Genomic DNA, 24,315 nt, shown 5'->3' on the forward strand with positions numbered 1-24,315 from the left:
TTTTGTCACTGCAATCAGTATGCAAGACTATCATTATCCAGAATTTTTTATAAAAGTGATTTTCAAGTGAGTGTGCATAAAAGTTTGTAACTGCAGAGCCGAGGCCCATCGCCAGATGCACTGGTCCCAAGTCCCAGGCAGCCGTAGGCACATGCGTTGTTCATCCACACCCAGGTGGTTCTGATGCCGTGGTCTCTGGACCCCACCTTGGGGAAAGAGGAGCATGGGCGATGAGGGCCCGAATGAGTGCTTGTGTCAGTCTGGGCTCGTGGCAGGGGCGTCACTGGGGCAGCGCCTGGCTACTTGGGCAGCCTGTTCCCTGTCTGAGCCCCTAATTCGTGCACACACCTCCTTATTGCGTGAGGACTTGGTCAGTGTGCACAGTGGCTTCACAGCGGACAGGAGAGTGACTGGCGAGGCTCCGTTTCAGACCCACTCCAGTGTTCCTGTGACATGCCAGATGCTCCCTCTGTCCAGAGTAGACTGTGTGTTGGCCTTTTGACTGTCTGGTTAGTGTGCTGCACAAACAGCCTTAGGACAGGCCGTGGTGAGCTGGAGTAGAGACCTGCAGGAGGGCCAGCAGCTGCTCGCCTCCAGGGGGAGGTACAGAATTCTAGAATCCCAAGGATCAGCCATGCAAGGAGCCTCTGGGCTGGCCCCTCGCTTGAGGGGAAAAGCAGAATCTGGAACTACTCCATTCAGTGAACACTCCCTGAGCTACTACTACAGGTGAGGTGGTCTCTTCCTGGGGAGCCTGGGGTACGAAGCCCATGCGTCCCCACCCTCTTCGGCTTAACACCTGGTGGGGCGAGGGCCACTAAATAAACTCTTCACTGTCTCCACCCTTCCCGTCCCCCTAGCCAGGCTCTCACTGGGACCAAGATGTGCCTGGACAGGTAAGAAGTGACCTGAATTTAATCCTCTCCAGGCACAGGAGAGGGCCCATAGGATCCCACCCTGGGGACAAGCAGGCCCTCTCCTGTCTGCTGTGGCCTGGACATACGGTGTCAGCCTGATGATGCTTCTTCCCCCATACTTCCTCCCCTGGCTCCAGGGCCCTAAATTCACCTCTCCCCGGAGAGATCATAGAAGAACTCAGGGAGGGAGGGGCTGGAACTTTATGCAAGGGCGTGAAGCACCTTGGCTGCCACTAGGGGGACCCCTTCTGGGCTGGAAGTCCAGCTCCCTGTAATTGTCGCATCTCATCACACTTGTAGGCAGTGTCCTCTCTTCAACATCACTGTTGGCAGGCAGCATTGGGATTGGGATGCCCCTGTCCTGGCCATGGCTGGTCCAGCTGGGGACGTGGATCACGCAAAGTGGGTTCTTGCAGCTAGAGTCGTTAAAATACCATGTGTTTCGCTGACAACAGCAGGATATGTGTTGTAAACGGGTCAGCTGCAGCGCAGGGAACGCCAAGGCCCTTCTGCAGGGCAGGACAACCAGAACGTAACCTGCCCCTTACCAGCCTGCCACCCCCAGGGACGGGCACACCCCTCCAGCCAGCAGGACCACAGCTTCACCCCTAAATCTGCACTGACAGGAAGCCAGGAATCAAACGATTCACAGTGACCAGGGCGTCTTAACTGCTAGGCCACGTGCCCACTGCGCGTATAGAATAAGCCACTGTAGGTCACAGTGGAAAAGGTTCAAAGTCCCTTACTGCTGCTCCTCCGCACGCGGAGGAGCCGCACCGGACCGGACGCTTGTTGTTCCCCTTTTTTACAAGTCTTTTCTATAGTAAAGTAAGAATAAGTAAACAGCGAACTCCCAAAGCAAGAATGAGTAGAGAGAAATGAGAAAGAACGAAGCAACGAACTTCCCCGCGCACTCTCCAACCAACCCACACCACCATGCTGTCTCTCTCCTCCTATATAGTCCTCTCCACCAATCCTTGCTCTGCTACCCACACGCTGAGCACGCTGCTCTCCTCCAATCAGGAGCAGGTCCTGCTGTTTATTGGTTGAACTGGAGGCAGCTGTGTAGAAGCTGTTTCCTCCTCTCCCAGCGCCATATTGTGGGAGAGCAGATGCATAGAATAAGTCTTAATTCGAGTAACAGTCTAATCCGAGTTGCTCCCCACACCTTACTTGAAGAAAGCCTTCATTCTGCAGGAGTGGGCTGCAGCCTCTGATGTCAAACCAAACCCTTCTTCCAGGCATCCATCACCGCCCACTGGGGCCTGCCGGGCCCCGCCGCTGGCATTGCCTGCTGGGGTCCTAGTGTCCAGGCTCCCCCCAGGAACAGCGGCTGCTCCAGGGGCTCCAAGCACCCCACGTTCTTTCTCAGCCCTGAGGGCGCTGGGACCCAGCGGGTTTACAGGCAGGCTTGAACCCAGGCCCTGAGCCAAATTCCTATGGCCTCCTGTGGCTCCATGCCCTGGTCCCGTGGCTGCCCACATGCCCGGGTGGGCATCCCCTCCTGCTCAGTGCTGGCCCACGGGACGGCTACGACTTCCCCGGGTGTCACCCCCGTCCCCATCTCAGCGTGGTCTGGGGCCCCCTTGGGAGCTCCCCTGCTGCGCAGACCCCCACGTCGAGGCTGGCCCAGCACCTAGCCCACTGCTGGCCACACACTTCACAGCTTTCTGTCACTTCCAGCCAGCGTTCCCCCCCACACCTGGCGTCCACGGCGTGGGCCAGAAACCCTTCCACAAGACGGAACTGTCATCCCTCACCCCACAGGCTCATACCTCTGCGAGAGGCTCCCGAGGGACCCGGTGTCTCCCTTCCACCCTCTATGCCACGCAACTTAGGCGGTGCCTCTGTGAGCATAACACGGAGTCGTGGCTCCCCTGTGGGCATCAGAGCCCGAAGGCCAAGGTGGTCAGCAGGTGCCCCGTGAGATAGCCAGAGCTGGACGTGCATGGAGTGTCTGGCTGGGAGGGAACCCGGGCTGGGATGGTGTCGTGAGCACCACTTGTCACACAGCTCGACAGGGCTAATGTGACGTGTCAGAAGAAACAATTGTGACAGCCTCCTCAATATAATTTATTGTTCAATACCACTCAGTATATAATCAGTGCACACATCTAAAGGTCAATACCACTCAGTATAGCATTAGTCCACAGGTCACAACACACATCTAAGAGTCACAGTCTCACACAGTAGCCAACAATAGATAGATATGAAGCCTAAAAAGTGTAAGCAATCGGCCGGCGCCGCGGCTCACTAGGCTAATCCTCCGCCTAGCGGCGCCAGCACACCGGGTTCTAGTCCCGGTTGGGGCGCCGGATTCTGTCCCGGTTGCCCCTCTTCCAGGCCAGCCCTCTGCTGTGGCCCGGGAGTGCAGTGGAGGATGGCTCAGGTGCTTGGGTCCTGCACCCCATGGGAGACCAGGAGAAGCTCCTGGCTTTGGATCAGCACACTGCACCGGCCGTTGCAGCCATTTGGGGAGTGAACCAACGGAAGGAAGACCTTTCTCTCTCTCTCACTGTCCACTCTGACGGTCAAAAAAAAAAACTGTAAGCAATCGAAACACGTGGCTCAAGTCATTTGATAAATGCTGCGTTTTCACTCCTACATGACAGAAGGGAACCTCAAGAACCAGCATTTAGCAAATGACTTGAGCCACGTGTGTTTCGATTGATTACGCATCGGAGCCTCGCTGCTCCCCGCTACCACTCGGGGACTAGGTCTCGGTCGTGGACTGGCCGCGGGGGCAGATGTGGAGCCGTCCTCCAAGCTGCAGGCGGAGACGCAGAAATTGGGCGAGGCTTCGATGTCGTCCAGCGGAGCCTCGGCCAGACGCGGCGGATCCGCCCGGCCACTGCTTCCCGGGAGGACGGAGCGCCCGTGGGGGCTCGCCTGTCGCCCCCGCCCTGGGGCAGGGAAGTCGCTGTGGCGGCCGTAGGCCCTCCCTTCGTGGGTGCCGCCAGAACGTTCGTTCTTAGGTGGGACCAAGGGTGACGCGGTCCCGCGGGGCCTGCTGGCTGGCTGCTGCTTTATGACGTGCGTTCCCGGGTCCTTATCGTGCTTCTAGGCAGATGTTCTGGGCAGTTCCTGGTACTTAGTATTAGCTTAAGGGACTCCATTTTTGGTTTGCTTTTCTTTTTTTGGGCTAGCAGTGCTCCGTAACTCCTGTGGGATTCCCCACAGAGGGGAACCCCCCTCCCCCGGGAGACGGCGACTGCGATCAAAGCCAGCCCCCTTCGCAGCGTCGCCCAAGTTCTTCAGGGGACCCCGGCGGTCGCAGTCACCACACTTGCTGCACCTGCGAGCGAAGAAGAAACCCAAGCGAAGGCACGTACCCCGGCGCGGAACGCGACGTGCGAGGCCGCGCTTCCCGCCGGACCGCAAGCGCGGACGCCGCGTGAGGCGGAACTTCCGGCGCGGGGCGGAAGCGGCGGCAGGGGCTAAGTGACTGAGGCGGGGAGCGCGCGACGGCGGGCGAATGTTGGCGGCGCGGCACGTTGTATGCGCCTTGTCAGGCGGAGTGGACAGCGCGGTGGCCGCTCTGCTGCTGAGGCGGAGAGGTGAGGTGGCCCCCACGCCCGCCTCCCTCGCTGGGCCCCGCGGCGCCGACTTGCCGTGAGCGGTTCGCAGCCGCGAGCTGGTCAGTGCTTTGCGGCGCAGGTGCGGGGTTTCTCGCTGGGCGTCCACGCTCGAACCCGTGGGGCCCGGGGCAGCGGTGAGGGGGAAGGGAGGCCAGAGGCCGCGCGGGTGCTCCCCGTTCGCGGGACGGCAGCCTGTCCGCCCGAGGCGCGTCCGTGCCTCCCGCCGCGCCGGGTCTCGGCCTGCGGGACTCGTGTCTCGGAGAAGGGAGGCGCGTGGCAGGCTGCTGAGCCCGGGCGAGGGAAGCGCCCTTCGCCGTGCAGCGGGGACGACCCCAGCCCGCGGAGTGCGTGCAGGAGGGATTACCCCGTGCCCAGCGCAGACACGGCGTCCGTGCTAGAAACGGTGCTGGCTTCTCCCGCCGGCCGCGGCAGCGAGGCCTCTGAGGGTCGGCGTGGCGGCTACCGGTGAGGCCACCCACGCGACGCTGGTTTGAGTCCTGGCTGCGCCGCGTCCGGGAAAGCAGTGTAGGATGGCCCAGGTCCTCGGGTCCCCGCCACCCACGTGGGAGACCCTGATGGCGTTCCAGCCCCTGGCTCCAGCCTGTGGGCAGTGCAGCCATCCGGGGGGTGGCCCTGTGGGTGGAAGGTCTGAGTGCCCAGCCGCTTCAGCCAGTACCTGCTGCTGCCCGGAGTGCGCCCCGCGGGAAGCTGCAACTGGGAGCCGAGCCGGCGGGAACCCGCGCGGTGATGTGGATGGGGGCCTCCCAGTGGTGCCGCGTGCCTGCCCGAGAGTGGGCTTTTGAAGCTCTGTGTGTGGTGTTCCTCGTTCTAGAAGCTTCTGCGTCGTGCTGGGAGAATGGGCTTGAGTTAGACACAGCCCTGCCCCTGGACACCTCCCTGCCCAGCGAGCTGCGGGCGACTGAAACTTCGGCACCTGTGGAAGCCGGGCCAGGTGCTTCTGCAAGCAGGCGGGAGAGCCCATGAGCTGCTGGATGGGCGGGCTTGTGAGCCTGGCTGCTTAGTTTGGGCAGATCTGTCGCCAGATCTGTCTCGGGCACTGCGTTGTCGCGACCAGGCAGCGCCTGTCTTCGTGCAGCTTCCCCCGGGGAAGCCGCTTCTCACGCGAGGCGGCCTTTCCGGCTGCTCGGTTTCTTTGTCAGAAAGGGGGGAGGCGGGCGGGACGGCCTTGTCAGCCCGCAGGGAAGCGGCTGCAGTGTCAGGCCTCCTTTCCCTGAGGACTTAGTCTTGGGCGATAGCTTCAGAACGAGCCTGCTTTTCTGACCACTGGATGGCAGAGTGCTCGGCGAAGCGTCGCCGCGTTTCGGCCGCTGTGCCCTTTGTTCGGCACACGTTTGCTGAGCCGAGGCGCAGGTGGGGACGCGGGACAGAACGTGCCGCCTCGCCCCCCCGAGCTCTCAGGCAGGCTGCTCAGGCCGGTAACGCGTGTGATGTCGGAGGCCTTGGGGGGACGTGGCGGGAACATGGGGGAAGGGCGTCTGCGGTGGCTTGCTCTGACAACCGGGGGCACGGGGCCACTGACTGGGCTGCCACGAGCCGGGCGCAGAGGCCTGGGGGCGCGGCCCGGGTGTCGTGGACGGCTCAGAGCGCAGAGGCCGCTGTCCTCCACCTGGGGCTGAGCGGCTGCTCTCCTTCGCTCCCCTCCCTCCCCTGCAGGGTACCAAGTGACAGGGGTGTTCATGAAGAACTGGGACCAGCTGGACGAGCATGGCGTGTGCACCGCTGACAGAGACTGTGAGGACGCCTACAGGGTCTGCCAGATCCTGGACATCCCCTTCCACCAGGTCTCCTACGTGAAGGAGTACTGGAACGACGTGTTCAGGTGGGCATGGGTCACAGAGCACCGGCAGATGGGCGGATGGCCGCTGTCGGCAGCCTGGCACCCCTCCCCGGCCCCTCGGGGACCTCTGCCCAAGGCGCCCCTGGCTGTCTCACTCACTCCTGCTACCTGCCGGTAGTCTGGGATGCATGCTGGAACCTTGGGGTGTCTCTGCGAGTTAGGCCGGGGTCAGTGATGGCGGGGACGCTGGGAGGGAGCTCTGGTAAGACTGCCCCGTGCCTTTTGAGATGAGACATGGCTGTGGGGGACAGAGTGGCCCTGAGCCACGGCAGCCTGTGGGGGCAGGGTGGCCCCTGAGCCACGGCAGCCTGTGGGGGGCAGGGTGGCCCCTGAGCCACGGCAGCCTGTGGGGGACAGGGTGGCCCCTGAGCCACGGCAGCCTGTGGGGGCAGGGTAGCCCCGAGCCACGGCAGCCTGTGGGGGAGGGTGGCCCCTGAGCCACGGCAGCCTGTGGGGGCAGGGTGGCCCCTGAGCCACGGCAGCCTGTGGGGGCAGGGTGGCCCCTGAGCCACGGCAGCCTGTGGGGGACAGGGTGGCCCTGAGCCACGGCAGCCTGTGGGGGACAGGGTGGCCCCTGAGCCACGGCAGCCTGTGGGGGCAGGGTGGCCCCTGAGCCACGGCAGCAGGAAGGAAGCCTTGAGTCTGTCTGGGGCTGCGCGTGTTTGCAGAGCGAGTCAGCAGGGGTGGCAGCGGAACGGTTGGGGTTAAAACGCTGGAGGTGGCTCGGTACCGGAGCTTGCTAGGGTCTGGCTGACGAGAAATCGCATGTGAAAGCAGGAGCTTGGCTGCAGTGTTCCACTCACAGCACTGAGACGCGCCTGGCTTTGTTCCAGTGATTTCTTGAACGAGTATGAGAAAGGAAGGACTCCCAATCCAGACATAGTGTGCAACAGGCACATCAAGTTCGGCTGCTTCCTTCGTTATGCTGTGGATAACCTGGGTAAGTCAGTCGGAGTGTGTCTTCGCTTTTCGGAAACCATAGGCGTTGAGAGCCAGATCCGTGTGCAGAGCCGCAGCTCCGAGAAGGAAAGGAGTGCCAGAAGCTCCTGCCACGCGGCAGCGGCAGCACTGGGCTCGGCGTGATTGTGCCCTTTCCGTTTCTCAAAACCATAGTCGAGAGCCTGCGTAAGCTGTCAGCCCTACGGTGAGACCTGTGTCTCTGCACGCCCCGGACCAGCACACCGTGCGTGGACGGGCCTCCGAGGTTGAGGAGTGTGTGGCCCAGGGTCCCTTCTGCTGTGTGACACCGGGGAGCCAGGCTCAGGGCTCACAGGGCTCCGGCGGGGCCACCAGCCGCTGTCGAGGAAGGGATGTCTGCTTTGGAAGGTGCCCAGGTTGGTGTCACTGCGGCTGGTCAGGGAGCTGCTGGCTGGCTGGCTGGCTGGCTGGCAGGGACACTGTGGGAGGGATTCCTGCGTGCCAGTTTCCAAATCTTAGCTGCGTGCACAGCACGGACTGCGAACGTCTCAGGGTCTCACACAGAAACCCCTACTGTTCTTCAGGGAGTGAGGTGTGAGGTGGTCCCGCCTCTGCTGGGCAGTGAGTGGGGCGGTCAGGTGTGCCCTGTTCTCGGGCGGTCGCTCGCATCACGCCTCTGTCTGACGTGAGTGCTCCGCTGTCAGATGCTGGGGGACGTCTCCCGCAGTTGAGTGCTGCAGCATTCACTCCGTGGTGACAGTGTGGCGGCCAGCGCGAGCCTGGGCCGTAGATCTTTCACTTCACATCGTGTGTGCCATGGAGCTTGAGTCTGCTGGGTGGTCTTCCACTGTGACGAAAACAGTGCATGTGTATTTAAAGGAAATTAAAAACTACGGCCGTGAAAAGAGGAGGGGCCTGTCGGTACTCTCACTCTTAGAATCAGAGGAGTTGACGTGAGAGTCTGCGTCTTTCGTGCTGTGTGCACTTAGCAACGTCGTGGGCCTTTCCCGTGCCTGCAGGCATTCTGCGTGGGTGCCGCTGACAATGGCAGTGGCAGTGTAGGTCACGTCACAGTCTCTCTGTGAGGAACATTTTGATGTTTTCAAGTTTTCTTTGTAATATAAGAAACTCTGAATTGAACTTTTTGTACTTAAATCTTCGTGTACATATCTATTATAAACTGAATGAGTGGCTGGGTATTAACTTTTTTTTTTTTTTTAGAGATTTATTTATTTGAAAGTCACAGTTACACCGAGAGAGGAGAGGCAGAGAGAGAGAGAGGTCTTCCATCTGATGGTTCACTCCCCAGTTGGCCACAACAGCAGGAGCTGCACCGATCCAGAGCCAAGAGCCAAGAGCTTCTTCCAGGTCTCCCATACAGGTGCAGGGGCCCAAGGACTTGGTCCATCTTCTGCTGCTTTCCCAGGCCATAGCAGAGAGCTGGATCGGAAGTGGAGCAGCCAGGTCTTGAATTGGTGCCCATATGGGATGCTGGCGCTTCAGGCCAGGGTGTTAACTGGCTGCGCCACAGCACAGGCCCCATGGTTGGGTTTTGTTTTGTTTCATTTTCAATTATCTTTATATACAGATCTACTTAGTATTAAGTAAAGATTTCAGCAATTTGCACCTGCACAAATACACAAAGTATAAGGTACTGTTTGAGTACTAGTTCTGTTAATTTGCATAGTACAACACATTAAGGACAGAGATCCTACATGAGGAGTAAGTGCACGGTGACTTCTGTTGTTGATTTAACAGTTGACACTGTTATTTATGACATCAGTAATCACTCAAGGCTTTTTTCATGAGCTGCCATTGAAGCTTCTTGAGTTCACAAACTCTGACCTTATTTATTTATTTATTTATTTATTTATTTATTTATTTTTTTTTTTTTTGACAGGCAGAGTGGACAGTAAGAGAGAGAGACAGAGAGAAAGGTCTTCCTTTGCCGTTGGTTCACCCTCCAATGGCCGCCGCGGCCGGCGCGCTGCGGCCGGCGCACCGCGCTGATCCGATGGCAGGAGCCAGGAGCCAGGTGCTTTTCCTGGTCTCCCATGGGGTGCAGGGCCCAAGCACCTGGGCCATCCTCCACTGCACTCCCTGGCCACAGCAGAGGGCTGGCCTGGAAGAGGGGCAACCGGGACAGAATCCGGCGCCCCGACCGGGACTAGAACCCGGTGTGCCGGCGCCGCTAGGCGGAGGATTAGCCTAGTGAGCCGCGGCGCCGGCCTATTTATTTTTTATTTTTTAATTTTTGACAGGCAGAGTGGACAGTGAGAGAGAGAGACAGAGAAAGGTCTTCCTTTGCCGTTGGTTCACCCTCCAGTGGCCGCCGTGACTGGCACGCTGTGGCCGGCACACTGCGCCGATCCGAAGGCAGGAGCCAGGTGCTTCTCCTGGTCTCCCATGGGGTGCAGGGCCCAAGCACTTGGGCCATCCTCCACTGTACTCCCGGGCCGCAGCAGAGAGCTGGCCTGGAAGAGGGGCAACCGGGACAGAATCCAGTGCCCCGACTGGGACTAGAACCCGGTGTGCCGGCGCCACAAGGCGGAGGATTAGCCTAGTGAGCTGCAGCGGTGGCCTAAACTCTGACCTTATTTAGGCAAGGCCATAATCAAATTGGAACTTCTCTCCTCCCTTCAGAGAAAGGTATCTCCTTCTTTGATGGCCCGTTCTTTCCGCTGGATCTCACTCAGAGATCTTTCATTTAGGTCATTATTTTTGCCACAGTGTCTTGGCTTTCCATGCCTGAGAAACTCTCATGGGCTCTTTAGCCAGATCTGAATGCCTTAAGGGATGATTCAGAGGCCAGAGTGCTGTTTAGGACATCTGCTATTCTATGAGTCTGCCGTGTATCCTGCTTCCCATGTTGGATCGTTCTCTCCTTTTTAATTTTGTCAGCAACTATTAGCAGACACTAGTCTTGTTTATGTGATCCCTTTGCCCATGGGTATTAACTTTTAAAAGGTTCTAAGGATGCAACAAAACTTTGTTACAGGCAGGCATTTGCATAGTGGTTAAGATGCCCACGTTCCCTCTCAGAATGCCTGGGTTCTAGTCCTGGCTCTGCTTCTGATTTCCAGTTTCCTGCTGATGTATCCCCTGGGAGGTAGCAAGTGATGGCTCAAGTGGTTGAGTCCCTGCTGCTGGGAAACCTGGATTGAGTTTCTAGCTCCCGACTTCTACTTGGCCCAGCCCTGGCTTTTGTAAGCATTTGGACAGTGACCCAACAGATAGGAGCACTCTGCCTGTGGTGTCTGTCTCTGCCTCTCAGTAAATGCATTTTATAAAAATTTATTTATTTATTTGAAAGATGGAGTCAGAGAAAGAAGTCTTCCATCCACTGTTTCACTCCCCAGATGGCCACAACAATCAAGCTGGGCTGATCCGAAGTCAGGAACTAGGAACTTCTTCAGGGTCTTCCACACTGCTTTCCCAGGCCACAGAGAGAGCTGGATTGGAAGTGGAGCAGCCAGGAATCAAACTAGCACCCATATGGGATGCCAGCACTGCAGGTGGTGGCTTTACCGTCTACACCACAACACCAGCCCCCAAATAAAGGCATTTTTAAAAAAGCTTCACAGGTAGCCGGCGCCGCGGCTCACTAGGCTAATTCTCCGCCTTGCGGCGCCGGCACACCAGGTGCTAGTCCCAGTCGGGGCACTGGATTCTGTCCCGGTTGCCCCTCTTCCAGGCCAGCTCTCTGCTGTGGCCCGGGAGTGCAGTGGAGGATGGCCCAAGCGCTTGGGCCCTGTACCCCATGGGAGACCAGGAGAAGCACCTGGCTCCTGCCTTTGGATAGGCGCGGTGCACCAGCCACAGCGTGCCAGCTGCGGTAGCCATTGGAGGGTGAACCAATGGCAAAGGAAGACCTTTCTCTCTGTCTCTCTCTCTTACTGTCCACTCTGCCTGTCAAAAAAAAAAAAAAAAAAAAAAAAAGCGCTTCACAGGGCCTTTGGGCCCCTGCACCCACATAGGATACCTAGAAGAAGCTCCTGGCTCCTGGCTTTGGATCGGTGCAGCTCCGTCCTTTGCGGCCAATTGGAGAATGAACCTGCGGATGGGACCCTCTCTCGCTCTCTTTTTGCCTCTCCTCCTTTCTGTGTAACTCTGACCTTCAAATAAATAAAGAAAGATAAAGCTTTACAGCAAGGTGCCAGAAGGTTGCATACAGAGTTCAAGGCTGCTCATTGAACAGGTGTGACGGGGCCTGTGTGCCCTGGGGTTCTGCTGTCCTTGCAGACGTCAGTGTGAGGCGTGGGGTCTGTTTACTTCTCTCTGCACCAGCGAAGTGAATCTAAAATGTGACCTTTGTGGTTCTACAAACCTCACAGGTGCAGATGCTGTAGCCACAGGCCACTATGCAAGAACCTCGCTGGAAGATGAAGAAGTTTTTCAACAGAAGTACATAAAGAGGCCCGAAGGGCTTTTCAGAAATCGCTTTGAAGTTAGAAACCGTAAGTTTGAGTGCCGGGGTCAGAGCTCAGCTCTTCGTGAATGAGATAAGGGGCTTGAAGAAGGGCGGCAGGCTGGGTCTGGTGGACTCTTGAGCGGGTGCAGGTACTAAGAGGGCCGGTTCCCTGAGGGCCTGCGATTGGGCTGTAAGAAATGTCCTGAGCCGGTAGCCAGGGCCCAGGCCCGTGGAAAGTTAAAAAGTTGCACCACAGTTTCAGACACTGTACTAGTGATTGAAACAGTCCAAAAATATTTGGGGACACACTTGACAGAAGTAACAGAGGTGCTATAGGGTTAGCCAAGGCCTTTGACTTAGCATCACGTTTTCCAGGGCTTGGTATTTGACTAGACTTTGGTGTGACGTGAGCGGAGGGCCTGACACAGATGGTGCAGGAGACTGAGCACAGGGATGGCAGAAGGCAGGCCTCACCCTTCTGGAGAACCCTCCGTGCAGTGAGCGGGGTGCCTGCTCTGTGCTCATCTGCACGTGACGTGCGGTGAGCGGGGTGTCTGCTCTGTGCTCATCTGCATGTAGAAAGAGATTCGCGTGGTTGCTGAGTGAGAAGCAGAGTGGACCTGAGAGCCACGTTTCCTTGTGGAGTGTCCACTGTTGTGGCATGGTCGGAGGGCCAGCCTTTCCCAGTCTCGGGGAGGCAGAATGCAGGTTGGGAGCCTGGGAGGGGCCTCCAGGCGTGGGGTGGGGTCTCCATGCCTGTGTTGCACTGTGAGCCCCTTGGCAGCTGAGTGAGGTGCCTGCACTCGTGCACTTCCCAGATGAGGAAGCTGAGGCTCAGGTGGAGCCTTCAACCTGGGCACCTCGGTGGTCCCCACTCCCGCTGCTGCCCCAGGGCCTGCTGAGCTCTTCTCAGCATCTGTGGTCGGCTTTTGAAGACTGGGTGGCGGCAGGTATCGCGCTTCAGCGAGGGGATCTAAACACAGCTCTCTGTGGCAGAGGGTGCTCAGGTAAGCCCTGACTCAGCCCAAACGCGAGCAACCCTCACTTCCTGTCCAGGAGGCCTCCTGCTCCTACCGCAGGTAGCCATGTGGTTATCTCCGAGGCCTCTGACTGCCAAGTTGGCCTCTCTGGGCACGCTGGCCTGGGAGACCCCATCAGGAAGGCGTGTGTTGTAGTGCCCTGCTGCCGGGGCTGCACGCGGGATGCTGAGTTAGAGTAGCGTTTTGGTGTCCAGGTGGAGCACACATACACGGTACCTCCTTGGAAGTCCTGGGCCTTTGTGCCAGGCCATGCCCACCCCGAAGCTGTCCTCAGGGTGTCAGCCTGTGCACAGAGTCTGTGATTAGGTATCTCAGGCACACTGGCACTGTTTTGTTCTTTAGTCGCCTGGGCCTGGGTACTTGAGCACGTAGGCAGGGGCAGCGGAGAGCCGGGGTCGGGGGTCGGCTCTGGAAGCCTGCACTCCTGGGCCGATGTCCTCTCCCGTGGCAGTGGGGTGCCCCTGGCCTGGCCGAGCTCACATGAGCGCCACAGAGGCCAAGGCTGGCAAAGGCGTGGAAGGCAGCCTCCCCACATGTTGCTTCCTGCCATCGTTCCCGTGGGGTGGTCAGCTCGTTTCACAATCAAAGACTTTAATGTGTTAACTAGGAGAAAACGTGAGGAGACACAGTATTCTCAAGTTCTTACGCTCACATACACTGTGTAATGGCGTTTACTTTTTTAAAAAACAACTATTTACCTAAGAGGTAGAAACAGACAGACATAGAGTGAGGCAGACACAGAGCTGTCATCCACTGGCCCACTCTGCAAATGTCCACAGTGGCAGAAGCTGGGGTCTCAATCCAGGGGACCAAGCCGGGTGAGCCGTCACCTGGTGCCTCGCAGAGAGCTGGCACCCGAGGTCCCATGCAGCCCAGGCACTGTGTGTGGGGACAGCTGGGGACGATGTTCCAGGCAGCGCGCGCTGGCAGCTGTCCCTGCATCTCGTTTGACAGTGGACAGATCGGGTCCACCCGAGGTCCTGTGCGGCCCAGGCACCGTGTGCGGGGACAGCTGGGGACGGCGTTCAGGCGGCGCGCGCTGGCGGCTGTCCCTGCAGCGTCTTTTGCTCTCCTCCTGGCAGCGGTGAAGCTCCTGCAGGCAGCTGACAGCTTTAAGGACCAGACCTTCTTTCTCAGCCAGGTTTCCCAGCCTGCCCTGAGGAGAACCATCTTCCCCCTCGGGGGCTTAACCAAACCTTTCGTCAAGAAAATCGTGGCTGAGAATCGGCTTCATCATGTGCTTCAGAAGAAAGAGGTACCGTGAGCCAGCACGGTGGGTTCCTGTGTTTCCGTGCAGCCGGGACTGGTGGGAGGAGCCTGCCCAGGCCGGACTCCCGCCTCCCTCTGCTCAGCCCCTCTGTGGTGGTAGCTGGTGGGGTGCCCAGCGCTCAGCCTGCGAGGGGAGCACAGGAGGGCATGTCCCGTCCATTCACCATAGCCTACACGTCTTGTGCCTTGTGTGGGCCAGCCTGGTGTTTCCCGGTGAGGGGCAGGCTGGAGAGGTGTTGTGGGGAGCCTGGAGCTTGCCTGGGGGGAGGTCTGGGCCCTGGGGGAGGCGTGCCCACAAGGCCCAGTATAGACGAGGTACAGTCAGCAGGAAGGCCCCTGAGGAAATGAAGCTGAGGCTTCAAGGAAGCGTTGGATTTGGCGTTACGGTAGGGAGAGAGGATTCGGGTTGGGGTTGGGCATGTGCCAAGAGAGCCTGGCACGTGGTCGGGCTCGAGGAGGGGGTGAGGGGCTGGGCTGGGCTGAGCCTGCCCGGTGTGGGGCCGTCACGCTGAAGCTGTGGCTGCTGCCTCACCTCTGTCTGGGAGAGGGTGCGCTGGGCCTTTCCTCAGCAGGTCATTGTCCTCTCCAGGGCCCAGGGTGTCGCTCTGGGACAGGCTGAGGAGCTAGAGGTAGAGGAGCACAGCAGATGATGTAGGCCCAGGGAAGCGCAGCGCGGGGAGGGAGGAGTCTCATTCCTGCCTCATCCTGTGTGGCTGGGAAGGACCAGCTTGAGACGAGAGCCTTGCCCCCACCTCCCCGACACTTCTGCATCTGTCCTGGGCCTGTCTCTGCCCGCCTGCTCACAAACAGGCCAGCAGGGCTGGGGCAGCTTCCCTGCTTTGCCAGGCGGCCCCTGTGACAGTCTGCGCGGGTTCCCTGCCTTGCCAGGCGGCCCCTGTGACGGTCTGCGCGGGTTCCCTGCTTTGCTGGGCGGCCCCTGTGACGGTCTGCGCGGGTTCCCTGCTTTGCCGGGCGGCCCCTGTGACGGTCTGCGCGGGTTCCCTGCTTTGCCGGGCGGCCCCTGTGACGGTCTGCGCGGGTTCCCTGCTTTGCCGGGCGGCCCCTGTGACGGTCTGCGCGGGTTCCCTGCTTTGCCGGGCGGCCCCTGTGACGGTCTGCGCGGGTTCCCTGCTTTGCCGGGCGGCCCCTGTGACGGTCTGTGCTGCGAGGTTCAGGCCGTGCTGGGTGTGAGTGACATGATGCTTCTGTGGACCTTCAGTCAGGACAGGATGGTCCTTGAGCCCCGGGACGTGTGACTTCCGAGGCGCGGGAGCAGGGAGGCCTGGTGGCCCGGTGCTGGGGGCGCGGACGGGGGACCCTCACCGTGACCCTCACCGTGGCCCTCTCCTTGCAGAGTATGGGCATCTGCTTTGTGGGCAAGAGGAACTTCGAGCATTTCATCCTGCAGGTGAGGGGCTCCGGCGGGGCGGGGTGGGGCGGGCAGGCCGCGGTCGCGCTCGTGCCAGACCCCCTCACCGTCAGCGCCTGTCTTTCAGTATCTGCAGCCTCGGCCTGGTAAATTCATCTCCATAGAAGACAATCAAGTTCTGGGGACACATAAAGGTGAGGCGTGGCCTGTGGCTGCTGTGTCCCCGTGGACCTGCCGTCCCTTCCTCAGCCAGGGAGTCACGGAGGCCTGGCAGCAGGCTGGGGCGCCTGGGGCAGGCCCTCCAAGTAGGGCAGTGTGCACCAGGACCGGTGGGCTCCTTTTCTTAGTGATGTTTCTAAAAAAAATTTTTTTTTAATTTGAGATGTAGAGACCAGCGGTCTGTCCACTGGTTCTCCCCTCAAATGCTCACAGCAGCCGAGGCTGGGCTGGGCCAGAGCTGGGAACTCAGTCTGCTTCTGTCATGTGGGTAGTGGGGACCAGGGCTTGGGCCCCACCCGCTGCCACCCAGGGTGCATCCCCGCAGGAGCTGGAATTTGTAGCAGAGCTGGGACTCAGCTGTGGGACGCGGGCGTCTCAAGAGGCGACTTCACTGCTGTGCCGCAGGCCTGCCTCCAAGCTGTGGTGTCCCCGTCAGCCCAGGGTCAGGGAGAAGCCCTGCGCTCAGGTGCCCCTGTGCGTGTGTGTTCTGTCCCTCTGGGCAGAATGCTTTTCTGACTGTGTGAAGAAAACCTGAAGCCACGGAAGAGCCCACTGTGCTGGAGTCCCACTGACACCACAGTGTGCGGGGATGATTAGGGACCCTGTGCAGCGGGGTCAGGTGTCCTCGGATGGCAGGCCTGCTGCACCGTGCGTGAGCCTGTGCCAGAGGGCGGACAGGGACAGCTGGGCATGGGTGCTCAGGGTTCCCCGTGAGGATCGTGTGGTCGTCCCTGCGAGGGTGCCGGGGGGGCAGGCCTGGCCTGTGCGGCTGACAGGGAGGACAGGCATGCTCAGCCCCAGGAGTTCGACACCGAATTGCACTGCGGAGCTCCAAGAGCCAGGCTGAGGAGAGGGAGGCCCCGTGGGAGACTGCACCTGCCATTCTGTTTTCCACTGTGATGCTGTCAGGTTCTCTGCACACACGCTGCTCCTGACGGGGAGGGAGGCGTGGGCAGGGCACCATGGGAAGGGAATCGGGGGCAGCCCTGATTCAGCGGGCAGGGAGTGGGGCTGCCTTTGGAAGCCACGGATACTTCCGGACTCAGCGAGATGGGGCTCCTCTCACAGGTGCCGCCGCCACGCCCTGTGCCCGTGGTCCAGTCGAAGCTGCCCCTCCAGGAAGGAGGAGCACTCTGTCGTGTCACACCCCACGGCCAGCCCAGGCCTGGATGAGGGTGGGACATGGGCGCTTGGTCAGGCCCAGCTCTGGTGGCTGGAGCACCTTGCTGGGGCCAGCCCTTGCCTGCTGCCCTCGGTCCCTTCCCCGTGGCAAGAGGCGGAGCTCCCTGTGGCCCTGGTCTTGTGCCTCACAGATTCTCTCTGCCTAGGTTGGTTCCTGTACACCTTGGGTCAGAGAGCCAAGATAAGTGGCTTGCGGGAACCCTGGTTTGTGGTGGACAAGGACGGGGCCAAGGGCGACGTGTTTGTGGTGAGTTGCCTGGCGTTGGCCCAGGGAACAGAGGGTTTTGTTGAATGTATTAGGCTCTTAGCATTTATTAGGCTCTCACTGTATGTTGGTCGCATGCATCCTTATAAATGCAGACTTTTCCTCTGATTTTTCACAAACGGGACCCAGAGAGATAACGGCGTTTGCTCAGGGTCGTGTGGAGTGGGGGCGGCGTCGATGCTCAGGACAGCTTCCCGTGGAGGGATCCTGATGTCCCAGTGGGACGGTCAGGATGGAGCCAGACTCTGCTCCATTCAGCCTGCCCAGGGCTCCAGAGCAGGCCTCCTCAAAGGGGGCAGGCTCGCCGCTCCCCGACCCCCAAGCCCCAGCTGGGTGCTGCTAAAGGCCTTGCAGCACATAGAACAGCCCCTTCCACAACAGGGCGACCCGGCCCCACTCCTGAGGGCCGCTGAGCTGCCATCCCGCTGTCCCACTGTTGCTGTGGATTCACTCTGAGAGGAGGAGCATGGTGGGGGCAAGAGGCGTGGAGTCACCACACAGGCCCCGGGAGTCGGGTGAAAGCGGGCCAGAGGCGAGCAGCCCACAGACTCGTTTATGTCAGTTGGTGCAGCAGCTTAAATAGCCAAGGCAGCCAGTCCAGTCAAGGGGTGGTTTATGCCCTAACCAATCACAGCCCGTTTCCAGGCAGGCTCTGTTGCCAGGTGGTTTCCCAGAGGGTTTCCCAGGGGGTTTCCAAAGCCATTCCTGAGTAACTGATGCTCACTTGCCAGTGGCCATCTTGGCATGGCCTTCTCATTCTACCACATCCCATGTGCTGGGGCTTGCCTCAGATGCAGGCTGGGAGCCACGGGACCCTCCTGCCGATCCTGGGATGCCAGGCAGAGTCGTGCAGTGGCTAGCCCTGTCTGTGGGAATGCAAGTGATTTTCGTGTCAACTCCAGTGGTGTGTTTGCTGTCGTAGAGGGAGGGTCGTGGGCTGAGCCCTGGCCCTTGGCAAATCTCGTGGCTGCTTAGACTCCAAGGCCCTGGACTTGTTGCTCCTGGGCCTGCTTCTTGGGGCAGGAATGGCCCATCCTAGGAGGTGTGCCACAGGCCCACGAGCACAGGCCTCTGAGCCAGCCCCAGGGTGGCTGGAGCCCTGGTCAGCCAGGACCACCCTGACTGGGAGTGCAGCCTCTAGGTGGCTGGTGGGGTGGGGAGCTGTACCTACCTGCGTCTGCTTTCCTTGTCCCTTTGGTGCTTGGTGTGCCTCCTAGGGTGGCCTTTTTCAGAGATGGGCCAGTGGCGTGGCAGCCCCTGTGTACCTCTTGTGCCTCAGTCTCCTCACCTGCGAAATGGGATGAGAAGATGAGAAGGCTCAAGAGCTGAGTAGTGAGTTTATCCGAGTCCATGTTGTGGAATTCGAGTTTGCTGTGAGGGTTTTTGTGTTTGAAACCCAGTGAGGTGGGCTTTGGGATAAAGGGCCCTCTCTTAAGGGCTCCAGGACATTCGAGTTATGCCCCGCAGGCCCCCCGGACAGACCACCCAGCCCTGTACAGAGACCTGCTGCGGACCAACCGCGTGCACTGGATTGCCGAGGAGCCGCCTGCGGCCCTGGTCCGAGACAAGATGATGGAGTGCCACTTCCGCTTCCGCCACCAGATGGCGCTAGGTGACTGAGCAGAGGGGATGGTGCGGGGGGCTGGCCAGGTTTCAGCCTGGAGATGAGGCCTGGGGGCAGAGTGAGGATAGGGCACCATGCCCTTTGGTATGATGTAGGAGAGGCTCGGGCCAGCTGTGGGGTGGGCGGCCAGGTGGGCAGCAGATGGTGTGTGCTGCCTCTGCCATGTCTTGGGACCAGCTGGTGGCTCTGAGCCTCTCTGTCCACTGCCCTGTCCTTCCCTGGTTGGGGGTGGGGAACAGGGAGACTCCCTCTGAGCCGGGCCCTCGTCCCCGTGGCTGCCGTTCCTGCCCTGCGGTGGACCGATGTGGTGGCCTCCTCCCAGCCTCTCTCTCCCCCTTAGTGCCCTGTGTGCTGACCCTCAATCAGGATGGCACCGTGTGGGTGACTGCTGTGAAGGCCGTGCGGGCCCTCACCCCAGGGCAGGTGAGTGGGGCCGGGGCAGCGTTGGGGAAGGTGGACAGGCTCCCGCGCTGTCGTCCCGAGAACCTAGGTACTCTGAGCCCAGTCCTCCCTCAGCCTCAGCCTCAGCCTGCAGCACCAGGTGCCCACAGCCCCAAATTGGGGTTTCTCTCCTTTCCAGTTTGCTGTGTTCTACAAAGGGGACGAGTGCCTTGGAAGTGGGAAAATCCTGCGTTTGGGACCGTCTGCCTACACTCTCCAGAAAGGCAAAAGCAGAGCCGGAGTGGCCCCTGAGGTGTCTGGTGATGGCCCAGGCCTGTGTCCCACTCCCTGACCCAGGATGAGCTGCTGGGAGGTGACCCAAGAGAGCTGAGCCCAGGCTGGGCAGCTGGTGGGCAGGCTGGGTCATTGAGGACCTTGGTTGCGACTGCCTGAACCAGGGGATGCCTGACCAGCGCTGCCATCCCAGAGCCTGGAGCTCCAGCAGCCCAGAGGTCTTGCTGACCAGGGGTCTTGCAAGGGCGTTGGTGAGTGCCTCTTTCCCTTCTACCCAGGAAGGTGTTGCACCTGTGGCCACATGGTAGGGGTCTTTGGGGACCCTGGGACCACAGGGACCATCAAATAAACAGTACTCTGTCTGTCGCTGCCTCCAGTGCTAGGAGCGGCCTCTGGGAGGTTTCGGGGCTCCACACTCCTGATGTTGGACAGTGTAGAACAGGGCAGGTGGCCAGCAGGGGAGAGCCATGGGGACCCCCCATGCAGGGGTGCAGTGCCTCCATTTGGAAGGGAGGCAGCTGTGGCAGCATCCAGGTCTGTAGGTGCTGCACACGGAGCCACGCTTCCTCCTGCGGTGCCTGCACCTGCATGGGACCCAGCGTGGAGTCACCACGAGGGGGAAATCGGGCCCCGTGTGTGTGAGTTGTGGGCAGGGGCTGATCAGAGCAGGCAGAGCTGCTGGGCAGATGAGAGCGAGGAAGTTGAGAGCCAGAGGTCAGGGTGGGAGAGATGTGTTGGTCTTGGGTGCCCTGGTCAGGCCTGAAGTGACCGTCATCGTGCCGAAGGTGGCTGGAAGAGGCAGGCTGGGCCTGGCTAAGCCTCCCTCCACTTGTGTTAGAATTGTGTCCTCTCCTCCAGGGATGACTCGGGGCTGTGTCCTCGGAGCTGCTGGGAGCTTGTCAGTTGTGCCAGGAGGGTCTTTGTTTGCAGAGTGAGGCCACTGTGTGTCCCTGTCCTGGGTAGGCGGGGTTGCACCCTATCCCAGGCTCCCTTTGCCTCACTGGATGTAAGGCTTGGACGTTGTTGTGCTTCAAGTCAGGCTCCTGTGGGGGAGTGAGTCCCTTCTTGGGTTAGAAAGTTCTAGACCAGATGCACTCATTCAGGTCACACAGCATGACAGGGCCCACCGCAGATGAGAGGGTTCCTTCCTTGCCCCACTGGGGTTCTCAGAATCCACTAGAACAGAGTGTTGGGGGTGCTGGGGGCAGCAGGGCCAAACCCAGGTCAGGGCGCCCAGGGTGCAGACCCTCCTGGGAGCAGGTCACACGGGGCCTGGAGGCTGAAGCGCCTCCACATGACCCAGCCCTGTCCTCTCCCTGAGCACGCCGCTGTTCCCCCAGCCTCCGCCCTGCTGGGTGTCCCTGTCCCTTCCACTGTTCCCTTGAGCTAGGTCCCCCTCCCTGGCAGGAGCACGTGAGGGTGAGGAGTGGGCCAGAACCAGGTGGTTCCCGAGAGGCGGAGGCCACGTGCCCCGCAGCCCTCACCAGGGCAGTACCAGGAGGGCCTGCGGCTCCCTGGCCGTTGGGCAGGCTGCACACAGCAGCCGTCCTGCAGACTGTCCTGCTGCTGGGGACCCACGGGCCTGCTGGGCCTGGCGGCTGGGCTGCAGACTGCCCAGAGGGAGCACAGAGCCTCCCTGGCTCAGGTTGTTGGCATGGCCACTCCTCTAACCCAGGTCGCCCTCCCAGGGTGCAGAAAAGGCATGGAGGGAGGGGTTCCCAGGTGGATGCTGGTCAGGACAGCAGCCGGAGGGGCAGTGGCTGCGCTCGTACTGCCTGCCTGGTGGGCAGTGGAGAAAGTGGTGAGGAGCGGCCCCTCCCAGCCCTGCTGTGTGGCGCAGCTGCAGGCCAAAGAGGCAGGGAATGGGAAAACCTGTCCAGGACACTTCTGCACACAGAGTTCTGGCTCTTACTGAAAGTGGAACCCCCCCCCCCCCCCCCGCCACCTGCCTCCAGCCTCCAGCCGCTGTGCATCCTAGGACAGCCGTGCCCAGCCCCTCAGCTTCACAGGCTGCTGCGTGCCCCTGAGCCCCTTCGCTCCACAGGTGACTTGTGACGCTTGGTGTCTGGGTGGGGTGCCCAGAGCGAGGTTGGTGCCGTGTTGAAGCGGGCAGGGGTTTGGACAGCCATGCTGTGTGTGGTCAGGTGGACTCAGGGGGGAGGGAGTCTAGTGTCCTGACCTGTCACGATCCCAGTGCAGCCTTGTCTGGGGTTGACGTCTGCAGAGCTGCTCGGGGACCTCCGGAGGACGCCTGGGCTGGCTGGTGGTCCAGACCACTCTGGCCGGCGGCTTTCTCTTGCTCAGATGATGCTGGGATTCCCCTCTCAGTATGGCTTTGGGTTGAGATCAGCACATCGTGTGCCCACTGCTGAGCACTCAGAGTGGGGGAGGAGCCACACTTGAGACAAGACCTTGGGCACGACCGCTGCGCCTGTGGGCGGCCCTGGTCTCTGCAGAGCTCTATGGATGGGCTCGTGGGCCAAGTTAGGGGAACCTCGTGGTTTCTTTGTTCTCTCCCCCTCTATCTCACACACACACACGCCACCACTGTTTGTCTTAGTACCACCCCAAGTGGCTGGAACTCTGGGGAAGCCCGTTTGCCTGGTGGTGATGTGCCATGGAGTTAGCACGAGGTGGGATCCGAGAGAGAGAGCGGAGGCCCCCTCTTAATGGTGTGTGCAGCCCAGGCTCCTCCCACCCCAGCCTGTGAGTGCCTGAAGCAGACCCAGTACGTGCTGCAGAGGTCTCGACAGCTGCCGCGCACTCACAGGCGGGCCAGGGCCAGGGCACTACACGTGTCTCCTGCTGTGGAAACAAATGACGCTGCAGGGAGAGGCCATGCTTGAAATGCCCACTGAGAGTTTGCTGTGAAGTTAACCTGGCGCACAGAACCAGGAGGGTGCCAGGAGCTGACGGGCAGATTCCAGCCAGACAGCCCCAGTGTGGGCAGCGGGCAAGGAACGTGGGGGCCGACGTTTCCAGCAAGAAGTAAGAGGAACCTGGTGGGGATTTTAAAGCTTAATATATTCAAGCAAAGCACTGGATGGGTTCAAGGGCAGAGAGACTTGGCCTGCAGAAGACTGAGCACTGGAAACCATGGGCCGAGGAGCCAGGAGGAGCCAGGAGCCGAGCCCCGAAGGCCTGACGTGTGTCACTGAGCACCAGCCAGAGTCATGCAGCAAAAAAGCTCAGATAGTGGCTGCAAACTCGGTGACAGACATGAGTTCAGGCGTGTCAGGAAATGCTTAAGAGCGTCGCGTAGCAGAGCCCACAAAGGCCCACGGTGCCCCTCTGTGCTGCCCAGGGAGGGCGTGAGGAAGCAGAGACCAGCAAGGCAGAAGTACAAATTCAAAAAATCTTAATTTATTGTAGATTCTTTTCTCGTGGTGGTGTCATTCCAGTGTTCTGAACATTAATAAATACACGTTAAAAACCTCCAGTGTCTGCTTTCTCTTATAAAGTCTTTAGTCATAAAAACAGCCCAGGCTTTTCCTGTCGGTGGAACTGACCATTGTTTTTTTGATAACAGTGCCCATCAGATTAAGAACTGCTCGGAGGGCGAGATCCGCACACGGGGCTGGGGACTGCTCGGACCACGGGCACTCAGGTCTCAGGAGTCACCTGCGGAGACCTCCTCTGTGTTGGCAGCCACTCGCCCGGTAAGGCACATGGATGGCTTGGAGGGGGGTGGGGGGGTATTAAACTGTCTTCAGTGACGTGTAGCCGTCTCCAGTGTCTGGAAACCGCTTGTCCACCGCTTGGGCACTGACATGAAGAACAAAGGAAACGCTGAAATGAATGCAGGGTCTGAGTAATCCTGGGCCCTGTTCCACAGCCCCTCGGGCCACGCTGTGGACAGCGGCCCTCACTGTGAGTCTCCAGGAACAGTCTGGGAGGCGCTGAAAAGCACGGCTGTGCCTTTGTCCTCTGCATAATCGGGCATTTGAGGCACAACGATGTCATTGGTCAACTCGGGGGGTGGGGCCTCAGCTAGGAAACTGGCAGGAAAGAATGTGACACCCTGAAGCCCTCGTGCCTCCGTCTGCGTCGGGAACGCGTGAATGCTGTCTGATCCCTGGAGCAGGAGCCGGGAACAAAGGCGTCTCCCACCTGCAATGCTGCGCTCCTGGGAACGGCTCCAGGGAGGCCTCCACCCTGGACCTGGAGTGGGCCCGGCCATGGCGCCTGCACAGCGACAGCTGTGCTGCTGCTGTGTCCCTGGTGACAGCCGGGCTCCTGGGACTCCCTGTCTGGGAGAAGCACTGGCCCCAAAGCAGATGCCGTGCATCTGGGAGGCCAGCGGTCAGGGCACGGCTTCTGGCTCACTGGTGAAAGCTGGAGACGGCTGATGCCACCGACTACACCATGACCTGCTGGGAACCTGGCAGCAGCCACACCATGCCAGTTCATGCTCCACACTCCCGGTATCCACAGTCCGTACCAATGCAGAGTCCCATGCAAACAACAGTATATCTGCACCTTTTCAACGTTAACGGATTTGCTTTCAAACCAGAGTCTGGGCTTCTGGCCAAGGGCCGGTGCTGTGGGAAGAGGCCTGTGTCTTCAGGCTGTGCCTGGCGAGCTGGCAGGCTGGGCCAGTGGCAGGGCTCTGGCCGTGTGCTGTCCAAGGATGCCTCCCTCCCTTGGGGCCTCTGGCATTTGGCACTTGCCACAGGGTCTGATGGGCCCCAAGCCTCTGGAGGGACTCCAGACACGAAGCTGCCACTGCAGGACCCCCACGCCCAGGGCCTTCCCTCTTGGAGAGCAGCCCCTTGGGCTGCGCGGCAAGGGCAGGACGACGCGGTGGCCCGTGGGAAGGGACTGCCTCACCGGTTCCTGATGGTTCAAATTGAAGTTTCATTACTGCCTCTGTGCGTGGGAAGAAGCCACCAGGCAGGTGGAGGATCAGTGAGGACGGGGAGCTGAGGGGGCTAAGGTCTTTTGGGGCAGAGCCCATCGCTCGGGTGAGGGCAAACTTAGCTAGATGGCG

General features: G+C 60.1%; 2 protein-coding genes and 1 long non-coding RNA gene across 15 annotated transcripts in view; 1 reads left to right on the forward strand and 2 right to left on the reverse strand.

Moving 5' to 3' along the window:
- Window positions 1–28: 28 nt before the first annotated feature.
- LOC127485319 (uncharacterized) lies at window positions 29–2,800 on the reverse strand. Its single transcript, XR_007912423.2, has 2 exons — window positions 2,693–2,800; window positions 29–206 (listed from the first exon to the last, which is right to left on the reverse strand). It is a non-coding gene; the product is annotated as an uncharacterized lncRNA (long non-coding RNA).
- A 191-nt stretch (window positions 2,801–2,991) lies between these two features.
- Window positions 2,992–23,038, forward strand: TRMU (tRNA mitochondrial 2-thiouridylase). 11 transcript variants are annotated; one of them, XR_011380336.1, is made up of 12 exons: window positions 4,352–4,554; window positions 6,170–6,335; window positions 7,187–7,293; window positions 11,606–11,728; window positions 13,805–13,977; window positions 15,346–15,399; window positions 15,488–15,554; window positions 16,908–17,008; window positions 18,494–18,638; window positions 18,991–19,073; window positions 19,231–19,576; window positions 22,855–23,038. XR_011380336.1 is itself a non-coding variant. In XM_051828161.2 (11 exons), the coding sequence occupies exons 2-11, from the start codon at window positions 6,193–6,195 to the stop codon at window positions 19,381–19,383; spliced, it is 1,167 nt and encodes a 388-aa protein (XP_051684121.2). In that variant the 5' UTR covers window positions 2,992–4,241; window positions 6,170–6,192; the 3' UTR covers window positions 19,384–19,687. The 11 variants fall into 11 exon arrangements, 10 of the variants coding, with proteins under 10 accessions (XP_051684121.2, XP_051684123.2, XP_051684124.2 ...); XM_051828161.2 differs by lacking the exons at window positions 4,352–4,554; window positions 22,855–23,038 and adding an exon at window positions 2,992–4,241 and having other exon boundaries at window positions 18,973–19,073; window positions 19,231–19,687; XM_051828163.2 differs by lacking the exon at window positions 19,231–19,576 and having other exon boundaries at window positions 4,317–4,474; window positions 18,973–19,073.
- Window positions 22,667–24,315, reverse strand: part of CELSR1 (cadherin EGF LAG seven-pass G-type receptor 1) — a 114,059-nt gene continuing 112,410 nt past the window's right edge. Inside the window, exon 35 of one of the 3 annotated variants that reach the window (XM_051828133.2) lies at window positions 22,667–23,090. In XM_051828133.2, the coding sequence (XP_051684093.2) occupies window positions 23,024–23,090 (67 nt within the window). In that variant the 3' untranslated portion in view covers window positions 22,667–23,023. Of the gene's footprint in view, window positions 24,195–24,315 lie in introns of all 3 variants that reach the window. The other 2 variants (XM_051828136.2, XM_051828135.2) reach the window with 2 other exon arrangements.

This window comes from Oryctolagus cuniculus, chromosome 11, assembly GCF_964237555.1.
Source record: "Oryctolagus cuniculus chromosome 11, mOryCun1.1, whole genome shotgun sequence".
Lineage (NCBI taxonomy): Eukaryota > Metazoa > Chordata > Mammalia > Lagomorpha > Leporidae > Oryctolagus > Oryctolagus cuniculus.

What these genes read in the sequence shown, in the direction of transcription:
- TRMU (XM_051828159.2), top strand. Translation starts at nt 4,393, where the DNA reads ATGTTGGCGGCGCGGCACGTTGTATGCGCCTTGTCAGGCGGAGTGGAC. An exon ending in TTATGCTGTGGATAACCTGG is followed by an intron (nt 7,294 to 11,605) that starts GTAAGTCAGTCG and finishes CAAACCTCACAG; the next exon opens with GTGCAGATGCTGTAGCCACA. An exon ending in AGTTCTGGGGACACATAAAG is followed by an intron (nt 15,555 to 16,907) that starts GTGAGGCGTGGC and finishes CTCTCTGCCTAG; the next exon opens with GTTGGTTCCTGTACACCTTG.